At 56.0% G+C, this 16,518-nt stretch overlaps 1 protein-coding gene across 17 annotated transcripts in view; it reads right to left on the bottom strand.

The window, feature by feature from the left end:
* MMEL1 (membrane metalloendopeptidase like 1) overlaps window positions 1-16,518 on the bottom strand; it is a 42,274-nt gene that overhangs the window by 7,698 nt on the left and 18,058 nt on the right. For 11 of the 17 annotated variants that reach the window (XR_001717372.3, XM_063805823.1, XM_016952683.3 and 8 more), the window contains 11 exons: window positions 13,911-13,988; window positions 13,067-13,126; window positions 11,463-11,624; window positions 11,132-11,212; window positions 8,790-8,885; window positions 8,064-8,182; window positions 7,374-7,439; window positions 5,963-6,097; window positions 5,700-5,789; window positions 454-590; window positions 7-100 (listed from right to left, as the gene is read on the bottom strand). Coding sequence is in view for 15 of the 17 variants with exons in the window: in XM_063805823.1 (XP_063661893.1) it covers window positions 7-100; window positions 454-590; window positions 5,700-5,789; window positions 5,963-6,097; window positions 7,374-7,439; window positions 8,064-8,182; window positions 8,790-8,885; window positions 11,132-11,212; window positions 11,463-11,624; window positions 13,067-13,126; window positions 13,911-13,988 (1,118 nt within the window). In the remaining 2 variants the exon portion in view is untranslated. Of the gene's footprint in view, window positions 1-6; window positions 101-453; window positions 591-5,699; window positions 5,790-5,962; window positions 6,098-7,373; window positions 7,440-8,038; window positions 8,183-8,789; window positions 8,886-11,131; window positions 11,213-11,462; window positions 11,625-13,066; window positions 13,127-13,910; window positions 13,989-16,518 lie in introns of all 17 variants that reach the window. The other 6 variants (XR_010155232.1, XM_016952694.3, XM_054678740.2 and 3 more) reach the window with 1 other exon arrangement.

The following is a 16,518-nucleotide window of genomic DNA, read 5'->3' as shown; positions in this document are numbered from 1 at the left end:
GCTCACCTTGCGGTAGTTGACTCGTGTGTCCTTGAATCTCTGGCTTAGGCTACCAATGCGGTCCAGCACCAGGCGCCAGACCAGGTAGTTCTGTATGGTCCTGGGGGCAGAAGGTAGAGGGTGAGGGGAGAACAGGTGAGAGGTCTTTGCAAGGGAGGAGATATGGCTTAGGGCCCTTGGCCAGCACGTTCCACCCCAGAGAGTTATGGGTGCTGGAGAAAACCTCCAGGACAACCACCTCCAAGATCCAGCCCATCTGCCCTGGGTGCTTGGGATGTGACACATTTTTAATGTAAGACTCCACTGGCCACTAAAGCTTAACCCCTCATGTCCCACACCCCTCAGGGCAGATGCTTCATAGGGTCCCCTCCTGGGAGCAGAAGCTGTGTTGGGGAGGATGGGAGAGCAGGGGCAAAGATGCTGAGGCCTTTGGAGACCCTCCCTGGGCCTCACCTGGCTGAGTAGGTGTCGATGATGTTTTCAAGGTTCTGCAGATAGGGGATGCCATAGACCACCACTTCCTCATCTGGCAGCAGCTTGATTTTGACAGAGGATAGCACAGTTTGTATGAACAGAGTCCAGTTAAATCCCTGCAGATAGAGGAAGTGGGGAGAAAGAGGGAGAGAGAGAGAGGGAGAAACAGTTCCTGGGAATCTAAGAAACCCAGCACCTGTTGAAGAATGTTCAAGGAATAAGAGAGAAGGTGCAGGTAATCAGAATCAGGAAAAGGTGGGTGACATTATTACAGAGCCTAGAGCTGTAAAAACCCAAGCGATCATGCAGATATATGCGAAAGCCTAAGTATAACAGGCAAGTTCCTAGAAAAACACAACTTAGCAAAAATGACAAAAAAAGAAATAGAAAATATGAATAGTCTTCTAGGTTAAATAAATGGAATATTTAATTTGAAACTTTCCAACAAAGAAATTTCCAGACCCATTTGGCTTCACCAGTGGATTCTATCTGACATTTAAGGAAAACTGCTAATCTTATTAAAACTTTCCAGAGATGAGAAAATGCTTTTCAACTTGATTTATGAGGCCAAGAATAACCTTAATACCAAAATAAGGATATTATAAGCAGAGTAAATAATAAGCCAGTCTCGTTTATGTCATAGATACAAAAGTTCTAAGCAAAATATTAGCAAATAGAACCTAGCCATACTTGTATAAAATGCTAATACATCACAGCTGAATTAGATTTATTCAAGGAATACAAGTTTGGTGTAACATTTGAAAATAAAATAATTTTAATTCACTACAATAACTGAATAAAGGAGGAAAGTCACATGATTATTTCAACAGATGCAGAAAAAGCATTTGATAAAATCTGCCATCTATTCATAATAAAAACTCTTGGCAAATAAAAATAGAAGGGGTCAGCCACAGTGGCTCACGCCTGTAATCCCAACACTTTGGGAGGTCGAGGCGGGCAGATCACCTGAGGCCAGGAGTTCAAGGCCATGCTGGCCAACATGGTGAAACTCTGTGTCTACTAAAAATGCAAAAATTAGCTGGGTGTGGTGGCGCATGCCTGTAGTCCCAGCTACTTGGGAGGCTGAGGCATGAGAATCGCTTGAACCTGGGAGGCAGAGGTTATGGTGAGCTGAGATCACTCCACTGCGCTCCAGCCTGGGCAACAGAGCAAGACTTTGTCTCAAAAAAAAAAAAAAAAAAAAAAAAAAGATAAAAAGAAAAATAGAAGGAAAATTCTATAACCTGATAAAGGAAATGTATGAAGCAGCAGCAGCAACAGAAACAACTCCATAGCAAACATAACTTTTTTTAAAATTTATTTTTGAGACAGAGTCTCGCTTTGTTGCCCAGGTTCAAGTGCAGCAGCGCAATCTTGGGTCACTGCAACCTCTGACCCCTGGGTTCAAGCAATTCTTCTGCCTCAGCCTCCCTAGTAGCTGAGATTACAGGCATGTGCTAACACACCTAGCTAGTTTTTGTATTTTTAGTAGAGACAGGGTTTCACCATGTTGGCCAGGCTGGTCTCAAGCTCCTGACCTCAGGTGATCCACCTGCCTCGGCCTCCCAAAGTGCTGGGATTACAGACATGAGCCACCATGCCTGGCCAAACATAAAATTTAGTGGTAAGAATATACGTGCTTTTCTTTTAATGTCTACTATTATGACATCAGCATTATGCTCAAAATCCTGGCCAGTTCAGTAAAAGCAAACATGAAATAAAGCCAGTAAGAACTGAAAGAGAATAAATAAAACTGGACCAGGTGCGGTGGCTCATGCCTGTAATCCCAGCACTTTGGGAGGCCAGGGCGGGAGGACTGCTTGAGCACAGGAGTTCAAGACCAGCCTGGCCAACATAGAGAAATCCTGTTTCTGGGAAAAAAAAAAAATCAGGCAAGGCTTGGTCATGGTGTATTCCTGTGGTCGCAGCTACTCAGGAGGCTTGAGCCCAAGAGGTCAAGGCTGCAGTGAGCCATGACTGTGCCACTCCACTCCAGTCTGCATGACAGAGTGAGACCCTGTCTCAAACAAACAAACAAACAAACAAAACCCAACCCCCCTGTTGTTTTTTTACAAATGATATGATTTTGTTTATTCTACAAATAAATAACCAGAACTAATAAGTGCATTGAGTAAGACTGCATATTTACAAAGTCAGTATTTCCATATATCAGCAACAAATAAGATAATTTCAAAATGATTCTATTTATAGTAGAAAACCAAACACCTGTAATTTATCTAATAAAATATGTATAAGAACTTGACACTGAAAGCTTTAAAAGTTATTAAGAAAAATTGAAGCATAAATGGAAGCATATACCATGTTCATGGATTGGAAGACTCAGCATTGCAAAGTCTTCCCCAAATTGATAGAGAGATTCAAAGTGATCCCTATCAAATTTCTAGCAGAGTTTTTTTTGTGTGTGTGTGCGTGTATGCAAATGGAAGGCAGATTTTAAGTTTTATGTGAAAATGCAAAGGACTGAGAATTATCAAGACACTCTTGAAGAACAAAGTTGAAATATATACTCTATTGACTATCAAGACTTTATAAAGCTGAAGGAGTGATGGTGGTAGGGGTTATCACTTGGATAGATAAAGAGACCAGTGGGGCAGAAGAGAGTCCAGAAATATACATATGGGCCCACGCATAGACACACAGGAACACCTGATTTATAACGCAGAAGGCACCAAGACCAGGGGCTCACGGGGGGCTCTTTTTAATAAATGGTGCTGAATGACTGGAAATCCATAAGAAAGAAACAATTCCTATATCTCACTGTCCATTAAAAAAATCAACTCAAAGTAGATTGTAGACCTAAGCAAACCTGAGGGTAGGCAAAGAGTTCTTTAGCAGAACACAAAGAATACTAACCACGGAGATCTGCACACATTTGCTAAGCCAATAAATTGGACCATTTAATAGCCTCCATTGAAACAAAGAAACCCTTATGAGAGTAAAAAAGCAAGCTGCCCAGTGGGGAGAACATTTGTACACATAAGCTGACCAAGGAGTCACATCTAAAATAGATAACTCCAAGAATCAATCAGAGAAAGATCGCCCGATAGAACAAATGGGCAAGACTCAAACAGACGTTCCACAAAAGGGAATGGCATTGGCCAATTGACAGGAGATGGCGTTTAACCTCATCCGCCCTTGGGGAAAGTCACATTGAACCCAGATGAAACCCCACTACACAGGTGCAGAAATGGCTAAGGTGAGAACGGACACCACCCAGCACGGGCGAGGGTGTGGCACCAGCCGCTGTTGGGGAGCGCACATCCCTGGATAATTCTGGGGAAAGACAGTGCCTGTTACTGTTGAACAGATGCGTGTGCTTCCACCCAGCAATTCCACTCCCACCCACTTGCCTGCCACAGGCACACACAGGCATGGGCATGACAACATCACTCAGAAAAGGCCCAGAGACAGCACAGTGGGACCCGAGTTGTCGCATGTTCTTAGAGTCAGAGGCCACTCAGCAATCTAGAGGCCACGTTAGGGACCGGCCTCCCTCCAGGGAGAAGTCAGGGTCTCTTCTCCAGGGAAGGAGGCGGGCACAGGGGCTAGGCAGGGGCATGTGGGGGCTTCTGGGATGTCGGTGGTCACGTAAGTCTTGATCTGAGGGGTGGTTGTGTGGACGTGTTCACTTTGGGGCGATTCTGAACATCATAAATGCATTGTAAACCAAATGTCCCCAAACCCTGGGCTCCTGGACGCTCCCCTGAACCTGCCGCTGTGATGTCTCCACGGCAACCTCAGGCCATCTGAGCTCTCTCACTTCCATATTTAGTCCTTTTGCAAACCCTGTTGGCTCCACTTCCAAAATCAACCCCAAAGCCACCTCCACCACGGGCACCCCCCTTGGCAGAGCTGCCATCTCTTGCCTGGGCTGCGTGGCAGCCTCTGATTGGCTTCTCTGCCACCTGCCCGGTCCCCTTCACTCACTCTTACTTGTGAACCAGGTCACGTCCTGTCATACCCCCACTCCTCTCGGGCAGAGTCTGAGACTTTCAAGTGGCCCCCGAGGTCGGACATGGCGTCCCCCGCTTTACTTCCTACTCCATCTCTCTCTAGCCCCAGCGCTCATTAGCTGGGAGTCCCTGCCCCAGACTCTTGGGGAACTGCTGTGTGAGCCACACTGGCCCCGGACGGCCATGGCCCTGGGTTCTCTGCAAGGCTTTACCTCTTGTCTGCTGTCCTGGCTGAGCTCATCCTGCCCCCTTTCTGGCTTTCTGACACTTTTTAGAGGTCACTCCGCTTTCCTGTCCCTCTCCCGCACCGGAACCTCGATCGAGATAGGCCTTTGTTTGGGAAGGGGATAAAGCCCAGTGCCAGAGCAGAGCCTGGCCCCACTGCACGTGTTCCGGGTGGCGGGGTGTTGGGGAAGGTGTGTCCCCACAGGCCAGCCCTGGGGACCAGAACCGATCTAGGGACCACCAGCCTTCCAAGGCACTAGGTGCCCTGGGGCGAGGCTCTCCCCAGAGCCTCTCTGTCTTGCCCTTGGCAAGAGCTGTGGCTCCAGACGCTCAGGGACATACTCTGGTTGAGGGGGCAGGGGCTTTGGACCCCCTTCTGCCCTTGCCCTCCCCCCACTGACTTGGGCACCCTTTGCCGAAGCTGCATGCCTGCGCCTCCTGGGGGAGGAGGCCCTGGAGAAGGCCGGCTGCTCCAGCAGGGTGAGAGTTGGCTGAGGGAGTGGGGGACTTGCCCCTTCCCAGGCTGGGCTGTTCCTCTCCAGCCCCCACCTCAAAGCACAGGGCGGTGCCTGGCCTGGGCACTGGGGAGGGGAGCGCCTGAGGGTGTGGCCAGGGGGAACTGCTACCCTCAGGGCAGGCAGGAGTGGGAGGAAGCACCCTGCTAAGGTTCTGAGCGGGACTTGGGGTCTGAGAGCCCTGGGTGGGACCCTGTACCCCCCACACATCAGCAGCCCCCTGAGGCCTCGGTTTCCTGCTCAGAAGACTGGGACCATCACAGCACCGCACAGATGGGTGACTCTGTTCCAGGATGGCACAGTTGGCACTGCTGTCCCGGTGACATTAGTAATCGTGCTGGTGCTGCTCTGCAGCAAGTTTGGGTGATCAGGTACAGGGTCTCCCTGCTCGGGGATGGGGAATGTTTCTGAGCTTAAATGCCAGGCAACGTGCCCTCTCAGAGGGCCGCTTCCACGTCCCCCATGAGTCTCCACCCGGCCAGTGCTGGCCTCCTGTGCGGTGTGGCCTCACCTTCAGGCCAAACTGGCTTTGCAGCTCCTCCAGTCCCATCCGGTGGTACAAGGCGATGACGTCATGTCTCTCCTCCTGGGGAACCGTGGCCTGTGCCGGGGATAGCGGTCACATGGGCGGGTGGCCAGGATGCCCCCTGGGGCTCCTGGCCCACTCCCTGCCTGCTACCGGCCCACCTAGCACCCCCTCACCTTGGCCAGCCACACCGCCTGGGGCTCCCAGCCCACTCCCTGCCCGCTCCCCACCCACCCTGGCCCCCTTACCTTGGCCAGCTGTGTCTCCAGCTCCAGCACCTGCGCCATGTCCTCCTGCACCAGGCAGCTGTCCCTGGGCAGGTTTGCATCCTCCCGCAGCATCGTGGCCACTGACACCATGAACTGCAGGTAGGCTTCCCGCACCTGGGCCAAAGGACGCCGGGCAGAGCTGGGTGGCCTCGGCCACCATGGCCCCCAGGGAGTTCTCTGTGGGGGTGGGGTGGGCGTAGGACATGGGGAAGCCCCTAATGCGTGTCCACCCACCTTGACCAGCAGGCTCTCGGGCACACAGAGTGCCGAGTGGGAGCGTCTCAGACGCGTGACCTGTGCCCGAGCCACTGGACGGGGTACCTAGTCTGCAGGGCTGCTCAGGGCTTAAACTGTGTGGCTGCCTATAAGGGTTTGCACAGGTGGGTGCCGGGGCTGTCGGTGCTGGGGTTGGGGTGCTGGGCTTGGGGTGCCAGGGCTAACTTGGGCCTGCTGGGGCTGTGGGTGCCAGGGTGGTGGGTGACAGGGTGGTGGGTGCCAGGGCTAATTTGGGCCTCCCTACCCAGGTGCTCCCCGGCCTGAGTGTCCGGAGTTGGATCCTGAGGAAGTTTGCTCCTCAGGGAGCTGCCTTCCTCGCGCTGGGCAGGGCTTCCCCAGTGCAGGCCAATGCTCTGGCCAGGCTCAGCCCATAGCTGCCTGGTCTGAACACATGGCCAGATATGGCGCTTTTGAGACACTCCAGTCCCTCCTGCTCTGGCGTGGTTCTCTCAGCCCCACTGCTCCACCTTTGGCCACACGGCCCTTCCTCTGGGCTTGGTCATCCTTCAAAGTCTAGTTCATAGCCCACCTCCACCAGGAGGCCCCCTGGATTGTGTCTGGCCCTCTGGGGCATTCATGCCTCATGCCTGTTCATCTCTGCCCTGGTGCTGGATGCCTTGCCCTCCTCACCTGCTCCCTGTCCTTCCCCACCCTTCCCTGCACCCTGGGCTAGCCCTGGGCCTGCCAGCCTCAAGGTCCCCTTGTCCACAGTGGGGGTCCTCATCCCTCCCCTCTCTTGACAGCCCCTTGAGATGGAGCAGGCTCGGGGCCCGGCTGCCTGCGCTCAGATCTCCAGGGGCCCTCCTGGGAATCCGGTGCTGCAGAGCCTGGGTCTGTACTGACGGGAGGGGGATGACAGTTCTGCCCCACGGGGCTGCTGCTGAGCTGAGCTTGTCCCCAGGCCTGGCCCAGGTGTTGAGGGAACGTCCCCCAGGATGGTGGCAAGCAATAGGTTGCGTCAGCACCCACCACCCTCAGTGCCAGGCTCAACCTCCACAGGTGCTCACTAACACCAGCTTCGGGGAGGGAAGGTCAGGTGGGCAACGGGAAGGCCAGACCACGCGGTAGGGGGTGATGGGGGGGTCATCTGGTATTGCGGTGAGGACCCACCCACCTTCCGGTTGCGGCCGCCGTTGAAGTAGTAATCTCGGGAGGGCATGCCCAAGGTGGGCTGGTCTATCTGGAAACACAGAAGGTGTGACCCTGGGCAAGGGGCCCGGGGTCCCCACAGCCTGGCTGAGGCAGGCTGCAGCCGCCTTCCCCCAGGACTGTGCCCCGTGCACACGTGCTCTGCCCAGGAGCTGGTGGTGGAGCTTGTGCCGGACCCGGAAGCCCAGACCCTGCCCTGAGTGATGGTGGGGGCGCTGGGCTGGACTGGAGAGGGTGGCGGGGGTGGGGTGGGGAGGGGTTCAGGCTGCCCCGGGCCTCACAGCACCTGCCGCTCCCCCAGAGTGGGGCGTGTATTTGTTTCGTGTGTTTCTCTTTGGCCTCCAGCCCGTGGCCAGCAGTGGCTTCCTGAGGTCAGGCCTCCTGCCCCGGTTCCAGCCCCGCTGTTCAGGAGCCCCCGCCCCTCTGACCAGAGCCGGGTTCTACTGTGGCCACCAGCTCGGCCAGGAGGCCCAACAGAAACTCCAGCAGCAGCAGCTCATTCCCGGGCCCACGGACGTGGACAGGAGCCAGGAGCCCAGGTCCCAGGAGACCCCGGAGCTCCCCGTCGGCCTGGCCCATCCTTCTGCTGTGCTGCGAGAGCCCCCAGCCAGGCTTGGGGACCCTGCCTACCCCTGCCCACCGGCGCGGCTCGTACGTAGATGATGTGCCGGCTGGAGTTCTGGTCGTCATTCCAGATGAAGAGGTCGATGAGGACGCGCCTGTTGAACTGTGAGTTCATCAGCGCCAGCTGCCGCTCCAGCTCCCACTCGAGTCCTGGGGAGGCAGCGCCCCGCACTGGAGACTGGCGGGCCCTGGGGCCCCAGCCCGGCCCCTTGTCGGTGAATCTGGCCTCCGGAGCCAGGAACTAGGGGGCCATAGGGTGGGGAGCTCACCTGTGCGCCTTAGGGGCTGGGGGATCTGGGAGACACTTTCCCTAACAGCCCAGGAGCCACAGGCGGGCCCCCAGGTGACCGGAGGGGGTTCGGCGCAGCATGGGGTTGTCAGGGCTGCCAGCCACGTGAGGTGCCACTCCTGCCCCCGGGGGAATGGAGCACATGCTCAGAGTGGGGAGCCCTGGGGCCAGGGCCTGGCCGGAGCCTGGCTGGGGCCTGAGCGTGGAGCGCTCCTAGGGGCTGAGGAGGGGCACCCCTCTGCAGGGCTGGATGGGACTGGCCACGGGGCACCAACTCCCCAGCATGGAACCTAAACCACCTCCCAGGACCCTGAGGTTGCCCCGGCTGGGTTGGGCCTCTTGGGGCTCCTGAGAGCAGGCAGCTGGGGGTGGGGGTGGGGTCCCCTCCTGGAAGGCCTGGGACCGAAGGAGCCCTGGCCCTGGTCCTCCTTTGTCTGTCTGTGAGGCTGCTGCCAGGCCCGGCCTTACCTACGGTCTCGTTCCACCTGTCCGTCGCCACCGGCCAGCCTCCCACCACCTCCAAGATGTCCAGCAGGGGCTGAGAGCCTCGCTTCTCTATCACACCTGAGAAGGGACACAGTGGTCACTCTCCCAGCCTCCCTGTGGCTCACGTGCCACGACACAGAACTGTGGGGGCGCCGTTGGCCGGCGTCACAGGTCCCCACAGCCCCTGCAGTGCTCCGCGAGAGGCGGCCTCCCAGCCTCTGGGCCTTTACACCTGCACCCTCCCGTCACAGGTCAGCATCTTGGCAGCTCTGCAGCGCAGGAGGCGGAGGCTGAGACTGGACACGGGCGTGAAAGGAGACCTGGGGGCTGAGAAAAGCACATGAGCCCCGGGGGACAAAGAGGATGATGGGAGGCAGCCCCTGGGGCCTGGGAGCCGGCCAGCAGGCGAGGAGCCTGGGAGAGGAGAGGAGGCTCTGGGCGCAGGCCAAGCCTCGGCGAGGACTCAGGCAGTGGTGGGTGGGCTGGGAGGGGGCGCGGGGTAGGCAGGGGAGCCCTGGGGCCTGTGTGTGTCCTGTGTCTCGGCTCAGCACGGTGGGGCCCCGACAAGCAGGGCTCCTGCAGTCGAAGATTAGGTAAAGGTGGGGATGCGGAGAGAGTCACTGTGGGAATAAGTGAAGACCACCCACAGGGCAAAGTGAAGGCTTCAGTGCTGGCACAGCATGGCAGGTGCCCCGTCAGGTCAAAGGCCTGCAGGGAGCAGCAGGGCTTCCTAGTGGAAGAGGGGAGGCCCGAGTGGGCCGAGTGGGGGCTGCTGGCCTGGGGAGGCTGTGGCGGGCTCACTAGAGACCGGCCTCCTCTGGGCTTGGCTAGGGTCCTACGCTGGAGGCAGGGACAGACATTCCAGGGGAGGCTGCCGGTGATGAGGCAGGTCCCGGCTGTTTGGGGCCGGATGCCGTGGGGAGCGCCGTCTGACCTCCTGGGCTGCCCACTGGGGATAAAGGGCTGGGTTCCGGGCTGGGCTGCCGGTCCTGAGTTGCGTTCCAGTTTTCCACATGGTCTGGCCCCTGCCCTTTGTATATTCAGCCTCTCAGGCCAAAAATTAAGTAAAGGCGAGGACACAGGAAGTCGTCTCCAGCTGGGGGTATTGCCCAGAATGGGGGCCCGGCCTTCTGTTTCCACGGGGAGGAGATAAGCCCAGTGCACCCAAGCAGGGGTCTCACGGAGACGCCCCCTAAAGCCAGGGTCCCAGCGAGTTCCACAGTCAGGCGGAGGCTCCACGAGACCCCCTGGGCAAAACAGCCAGCTCTGAACCCTGGTGCTCAGCGGGGGAGCTGTCTCTACAGCAGCCACAACCACAGGTTGGGCCTGCAGACCCCCAAGTGGAGGAGTTAAACGGTGCTGGGCCGGGGGTGCTCCAAGCACGTGAATTCCTTTAATGGGAACTGAAACACGGATAATCTGCCCCCCACACCACACACACACATCCACATACATCCACATGCACACACACGCACATATGACACACATACAGCACACACACAACATGTATACACACATAACACATATACACACATACACATACACACATATACACACATACACATACACACATATGTACACAAGTACACACAGCACACATATATACAGTACACACATATACACATAACACACATACATGCAAACACAACATACATATATGCACACACGACACACCCATAGAATACACACATATACACATACATGCATGTGCACATAATACACATATACACTATACACAATACACATGTGACATGCACGTAACACACGTGCACACAATGCACACACATATGTACACACTGCATGCATATACATATACACATATACATAACAATACACATACATGCATACACATGTACCCACATGTACACATGCACAAACCACATGTAACATATAGATACATGCATGCACACATATACATATATACACATACGCATATACACATATACATACACAATATACATACATATACACACAACACACATATGCACATAAATGTATAATATGCATGCATGTATATACACATACTCATATACATATAATACACACACACACACACACACACACACAGTCTTCCTGCAGCCTGGAACGTGTGGCCTGTGCTGGGGTTGGGGTGTGAGTGAGGCCGCAGGGCAGCTGGCATTACTGCGAGCCTGGACCCTGTGGCTGGTAGCGGGACACAGCACATAGACCCTCTGGCATGAGTCCTAAAGGCACCCACTCCTACCCTAGGGGCAGCCATGGGGTCCTGGGGCTGCGCTAGGCCCTGGCAGGGGCAGCCCGCCCCCGTCCCCTGCCTCGGCCCCTTCCTGACAGCCCCCACTCACTCTGGTTCATGCAGGAGCGGTACAGCGTCCTGGCCTTCTCCACAGCCGGCCGGGCCTTGGCAGTCGAATTCTCCAGCACCGCTGTGGGCACAGGAAAAGGTTGGACAGAGGCCTGACGAGGCTGCAGGGGCCAGGTCACAGGTCTCTACACCCCCTGCAGTGCTCGGCGAGAGGCGGCCCCCCAGCTGCTGGGTCTTTATTCCCTCTCCTCTGCGCCCACCGGACCAAGGAGGAAGCACAAACAGGGGCGAGACACAGCCAGGACCAACTCCTGGCCCGGTGCTGTCCTGTTCGGCGTCACCCCACTGCGCCCCCGGCCGTGCTCTGCCACCTTTGAGGATGATCTCTAGCTCGTCGCGGAGGGCGTCAAAGATGCTGTATCTTGAGTTGGTCTCGGGGATCACGTGGCGCCGCAGCCAGCCTCCGCATGCAAACTGGTAGAAGTCGTCACACGGTTCCGTGGTCGGGTCCATGTTCTGGAGGATCCTGGCGGCTGCTCGTCCCCATGGCGTGGAGCAGGGAGAGGGGAGACAGAGAGAGTTGTGGACAGCCCAGAAGCCTGTCTCCCGGTCCAAGACACAGCCTGGTCCCTCGGGAAGGGGCTGCTGTCCATCCAGTCGCAGCTGTGTGCCCAGGGAGGGTTAACCACCCTCTCTGAGCTGCAGAGAGGGAATCCCCCGACCTGGATTCAGTGCTAGGGTTTTCACTCATTTATTTTTAGAGACAGGGTCTCACTCTGTTGCCCAGGCTGGAGTGCAGTGGTGTGATCACAGCTTACTTGAACTCCTGGGCTTAAGCAATCCTCCCACTTCAGCCTCCTGAGTAGCTGGGATCACAGATGTGTGTCACCTCTCCCGAATGCCTTTTTAAAAAATTTATTTTAGAACAGGGTCTCGCTGTGTTGCCCAGGCTGGTCTGGAACTCCTGGGCTCAAGTGGTCCACCTCGGCCTCCAGAGTTGCTGGGAATTCAGGCATGAGTTGGCTGGGTTTTCACTTATTAACCACATGATCTTGAACCCCAAACCCTCCGAGACTCATTTCCTTGTCTGTGAATCCAGGAACACCAGCGGTCTGACTTGCAGGCTGAGGCGATGGCTGAGATGGTGCCAGCTCACAGGAGGTGCTCAGCTGGTGACCCTGCCCTGTAAGCCGGGCCCAGCTCCTGGCTGTCCGCCAGGGCCTTTCTGTTCTGACTCTGCCCCCTGCCCCCTCACTCATCAGTGTGCTTGGTCCCCAGAGGGAGGGACGACTCTTACCACCATGGGGGTTTGTATTCTGCTAGAGGGGTTGGCTTTGCCCCAGGAACCCCGAATGTGCACAGGACAGGGGAGACCCAGGCTTCCCACTGAACGCTTTCAACTGGGGTAGCTGGGCTGCACCCCCCGACCAGGAACCGTCCCTCAAATTCTGTCCGACATGGTCTTGGCCACTCCACCTCTGGGGCTGGGGACCTCACGGAAGGCGTGTCCACAGGCCCCCCAGCCCCCAGCACGGGCAGAAAAGCCACAGTCCAGAGCTTCTCCACTATTGGCGCTTTCACAGCATGTTAACAGTTTTTGTCATCTGCAAATAGCGGTACCTGACCCCCAATTTTAAGACAAATGCCTGGGAGAAAATTTGAAGTAAGAAAGTGGCTATTCATTGAACCTTTCTTTCTACAAATGTGGACAAAAGCCGCTGGGGTTCTTGGGACGGGATGCTGTTGCTGCAGGGCCTGGCTGCTGGAGGCTGGGGACTGGGGACCCAGCGGGTGCCAGATGCCAGAAACACCAGCTCCGCCCGCTCCACAGCGAGTCCGAGTCCGGCCCACCCGGCTCCACCGCCCGCCGTGTCTTGGAGTTGCTTCCCTGGGCCTTGGGCGGGGCCTGCGTCAGTGTCAGCCGGGAGCCCCCAGCCCTTGGGCAGGCTGTGGACGGCAAGGGGGCGGGGCTTACCTGCCATCACGCAGCCAGGGGTGGTGCAGACCTCGCTCACCTCTTGGGCCTCTGGGATCCCTGCGGGCAAGGAGCAGCCTGAGCACCTGGAGCCACGGAGAGGGTGGGGCAGGACTGGAGTGGGTGTGGGCGGGGCAAGGTCTGGTGGGTGTGGCATGGGGATGGGCATAGACTGGGGTGGGCGGGGCAAGTCAGGGTGGGTGGAGCATGGGCTGAAGCCAGTAGGGCAAGGCCAGGGTAACCAAAGCATAGGCTGGTGGGGGTGGGGTGTGGCCCTCCACCCCATCTTCCATCCCCATGGGTGGTCCAGCCTGACAGCCCAAGTCCTCCCCAGGTGGCCCAGGCCTGAGGCCTTCAGTGATAGTGAGCTTTGTTCTTTGTTCTTGACCCCTGCAGGGACCTGGGAGCCCCTTTACACCCTCTGCCTCCATGTACCCCCACAGCTGCCCCAGGCCCCAAGGGCTGAAGCCGGCCATTCTGCCCTCCTGCCTTCTGCCCAGCTCACTCTCACCTGCTGCCAGGGCCAGCTCCTCCAGGCAGCCTGCCTTGCTGCCCCTCTCTGCATGCCCTGCCCTGGCCTGCCCCACCCCTGTGCCAGCTGGTGGAATTGAATGTGCCGAGGCCACGCAGGAGCAGGTGTGGAGTGTCCACAGTGCCAGTAAGCCTCCTGCGTCCAGCAGGTGCACCCAGCTGGGGTCCCTGCCACTGTCCTCTCCCCATGGCCCTCCTCCGGCACATGAGGGTTGGGCAGAACCCAGCCCCTGCCCCTCCACGGAGTCCCCCCACCTTGGGAAGCCGGCGCCCACCTGCCTGGGGCTGTTTTGGAAGGGAAGGCAAAGGCTACCTCGGGGTTTTCGTTTTACAAAGGTCCTCTCCTCCTGTAAGAAGCACAGCCGGCTAGCAAGGCGTGGCAGCTGCTTCCCTGGGGAGAAACACAGCGCTCAGCTGCGGCCTCCTGCCTGCAGCTCCCTGGGGTGCTGGGGGCCTCCCTGGGTCAGCACGCCATCTTCCCACAGTGCTGGGTGCTGCAGCCCTACCCCTGTAGTGAGGGCTGGTCCCCAGGGCAGCGAGACAGGAGATCCACAGAGTTCATTGCAGGGGCCGGCTTCAATCTGTCTCCTGCTGGGCTTGAATAGGGGGCGGTTTGCCCTGCCTTGCCAGCCCCACCCTTTAATTCTCCCTCCACCCACCCCAAGGTCCCCGATGTGCCAGGGCCTAGAGGGGTCCTGAGGTGAGACCTTTCTCTTCCTGACAGCCTCCTCTACCTCAGGATCTTCCTGACCCTGACAAGGCCCACACAAGGTGGCACACTCCTGGAGTCCCACAGGGCAGGCTCTTTAGAGGGACAGGGCCTTTTCAGAGAGGGTGGCTTCCCACTAATGACCCTTGTCCCTAGCCCCTCCACCCTCACTGTCTGCTGAAGGTGCCAAGCCACCCTCCCTCCATCTCTCTACTGCCTGCTGGGAGGGGCCTGCCTGGTCAGCATCGGGGGCTCCTGGGATGGCTGTCAACTGCCTGGAGAGATGTGTGGGAGAGGAGGGTGGGATGGAGAGAAGAGGGGACCCCAGGTCCAGAGAGGTGACAAGCCAGGCCTGGCTACCCTCAGACCTGGCTTGTGGCCGAATTTCCCCAGCAGTGAGGCACACAGAGGACTGAATGGAAGGAGGGAACAGGGCTCGTTCAGGTCAGGGCTGTTGGCAGGCCTGGAACCTGGCCTAGCCCTGGGCAGAGACTGCAGAGAGGGTGCTAGAAGCCACAAAAATATCAGCTCCTTGGGGGCCTGGCCATTCAAAAAGCCATTAGTCCAACACTGGATGATGACTGTGAGCCAGGCCAGATGCTGGAGTTCAGATGTGAGCCTAACAGGGCCCAGCCCTCAAGGAGCCCCCTGCCCGGTGGAAACAGGGAGAAAGTGCCGCATGCTGCATATACCGAGGTAAAGTGCTGAAGGGCAAGGCTGAGCTTCAGAGCAAAGGAATCCCCCAGGCCAGCAACGGAAAGGAGGTGGTGAGCGCGAGCGGAAGGCATGGCTGCCCTGTGGTGTTTGCCAATTGCAGTAACCCAGAGCCTATGGACCAGAGACTGGACTGTGGACTCCAGAGGGCCTCACCTCAGCAAAAGAGTGGATTCGAGGGACATCACCTCTGACCAAAGTGGTGACAAGGAGGTCAAGGGCTTTCTGCTTCTGATTAGGATGCAGAAAGTTGAAATTGACTGTGGCCCCCACCCTAGCCAGGAGAGCAAGCTGGAGAAGCTACAGCATGGGCACTTTTAGAAACCCACGAGAGCTGAGGACATAGAGAAACCAGCATGAGTCAAATTCCAGGGAGGAATGAGGCCTCCCCAGGAGAGGAGAGGCCTGTGGCTGCATTGCCTTTGGAGTCAAAGCATGAGGAGGGGCACATGCACCTGGCAAGGCCATTCAAGCATGGCGGCATACGTCTGTAGTTCCAGCTACTTGGGAGGCTGAGGTGGGAGGACTGCTTGAGCCCGGGAGGTTGAGGCTGCAGTGAGCTGAAATTGCACCACTGCACTCCAGCCTGGGAGACAGAGTGAGACCCTGTCTCAAAAAAAAACAAAAACAAAAACAAAAAACCAAAAAACTATGAGCTACATACTGTCTGATTCCAATTATGTGACATTCTGGAAAAACAAAACTTTAGAGACGAGAGATGTTAAATAGTAGTTGCCAGGAGTTTGGGAAAATGGATGTTGAAGAGGTTGAATAGGTGAAGAACAAGGGAGTTTTGGGGACAAAAAATGACAAATAGTGAATGCATTTGGCAGGGCAACTATTCTGTACGATACTGTGGTGGTGAATGGTGAACCCATTTGTCAAAACCCACAGAATGTTATAGCACAAAGAGTAAACCTTATTGTATGCAAAGTTAAAAAATTATTTAGACTGTCAGGGGAATCCCAGGATGAAACACAGAATGAGACTCAAGACAAATGTATAAAACAATCTCACAGAAATGGATAGGGGAATAAAGTGTTGACCTAAGTAACTTTAGAAATAAGTAGAGTCTATGAGACTAAAGCAAAGGAAGCTGTACATAAGCGCTGTACTCTAGTTGATAAAGTTGTCCTTCATGGGATCCCAGCTGAATTCTGAAACCACTGCACATGTACATTGGAATTGAAAAAGTAAGTGGATAGCAGGTGGCTGGGCTTATTGCTGCTGCAGTGAGAAGTTACAGACAAGGAAAGGAGGAAGTCAGAATGGTCCATGTGGTGGTGAAGTAGAGTTGGAGACAACAGTGTGAACTCATTTTTAGCTTAATATAGATGCAGATGGTTGCATATATAAATATTTATAGATATGAGTATCTAGATGGGTTCATATATACGTACATATTCCTTTGCTCTGCCAGGTGAGCTAGACTAGAAGCAACACCAACCGAGGCGTAGCAATAAGCAAAGAATAGGACCCAGCTCTTGGTTTCTGTTTG

This window comes from Pan troglodytes, chromosome 1 (genome assembly GCF_028858775.2).
Source record: "Pan troglodytes isolate AG18354 chromosome 1, NHGRI_mPanTro3-v2.0_pri, whole genome shotgun sequence".
NCBI classification, from domain to species: Eukaryota; Metazoa; Chordata; class Mammalia; order Primates; family Hominidae; genus Pan; species Pan troglodytes.
This window is presented reverse-complemented; position numbering and strand designations above follow the sequence as displayed.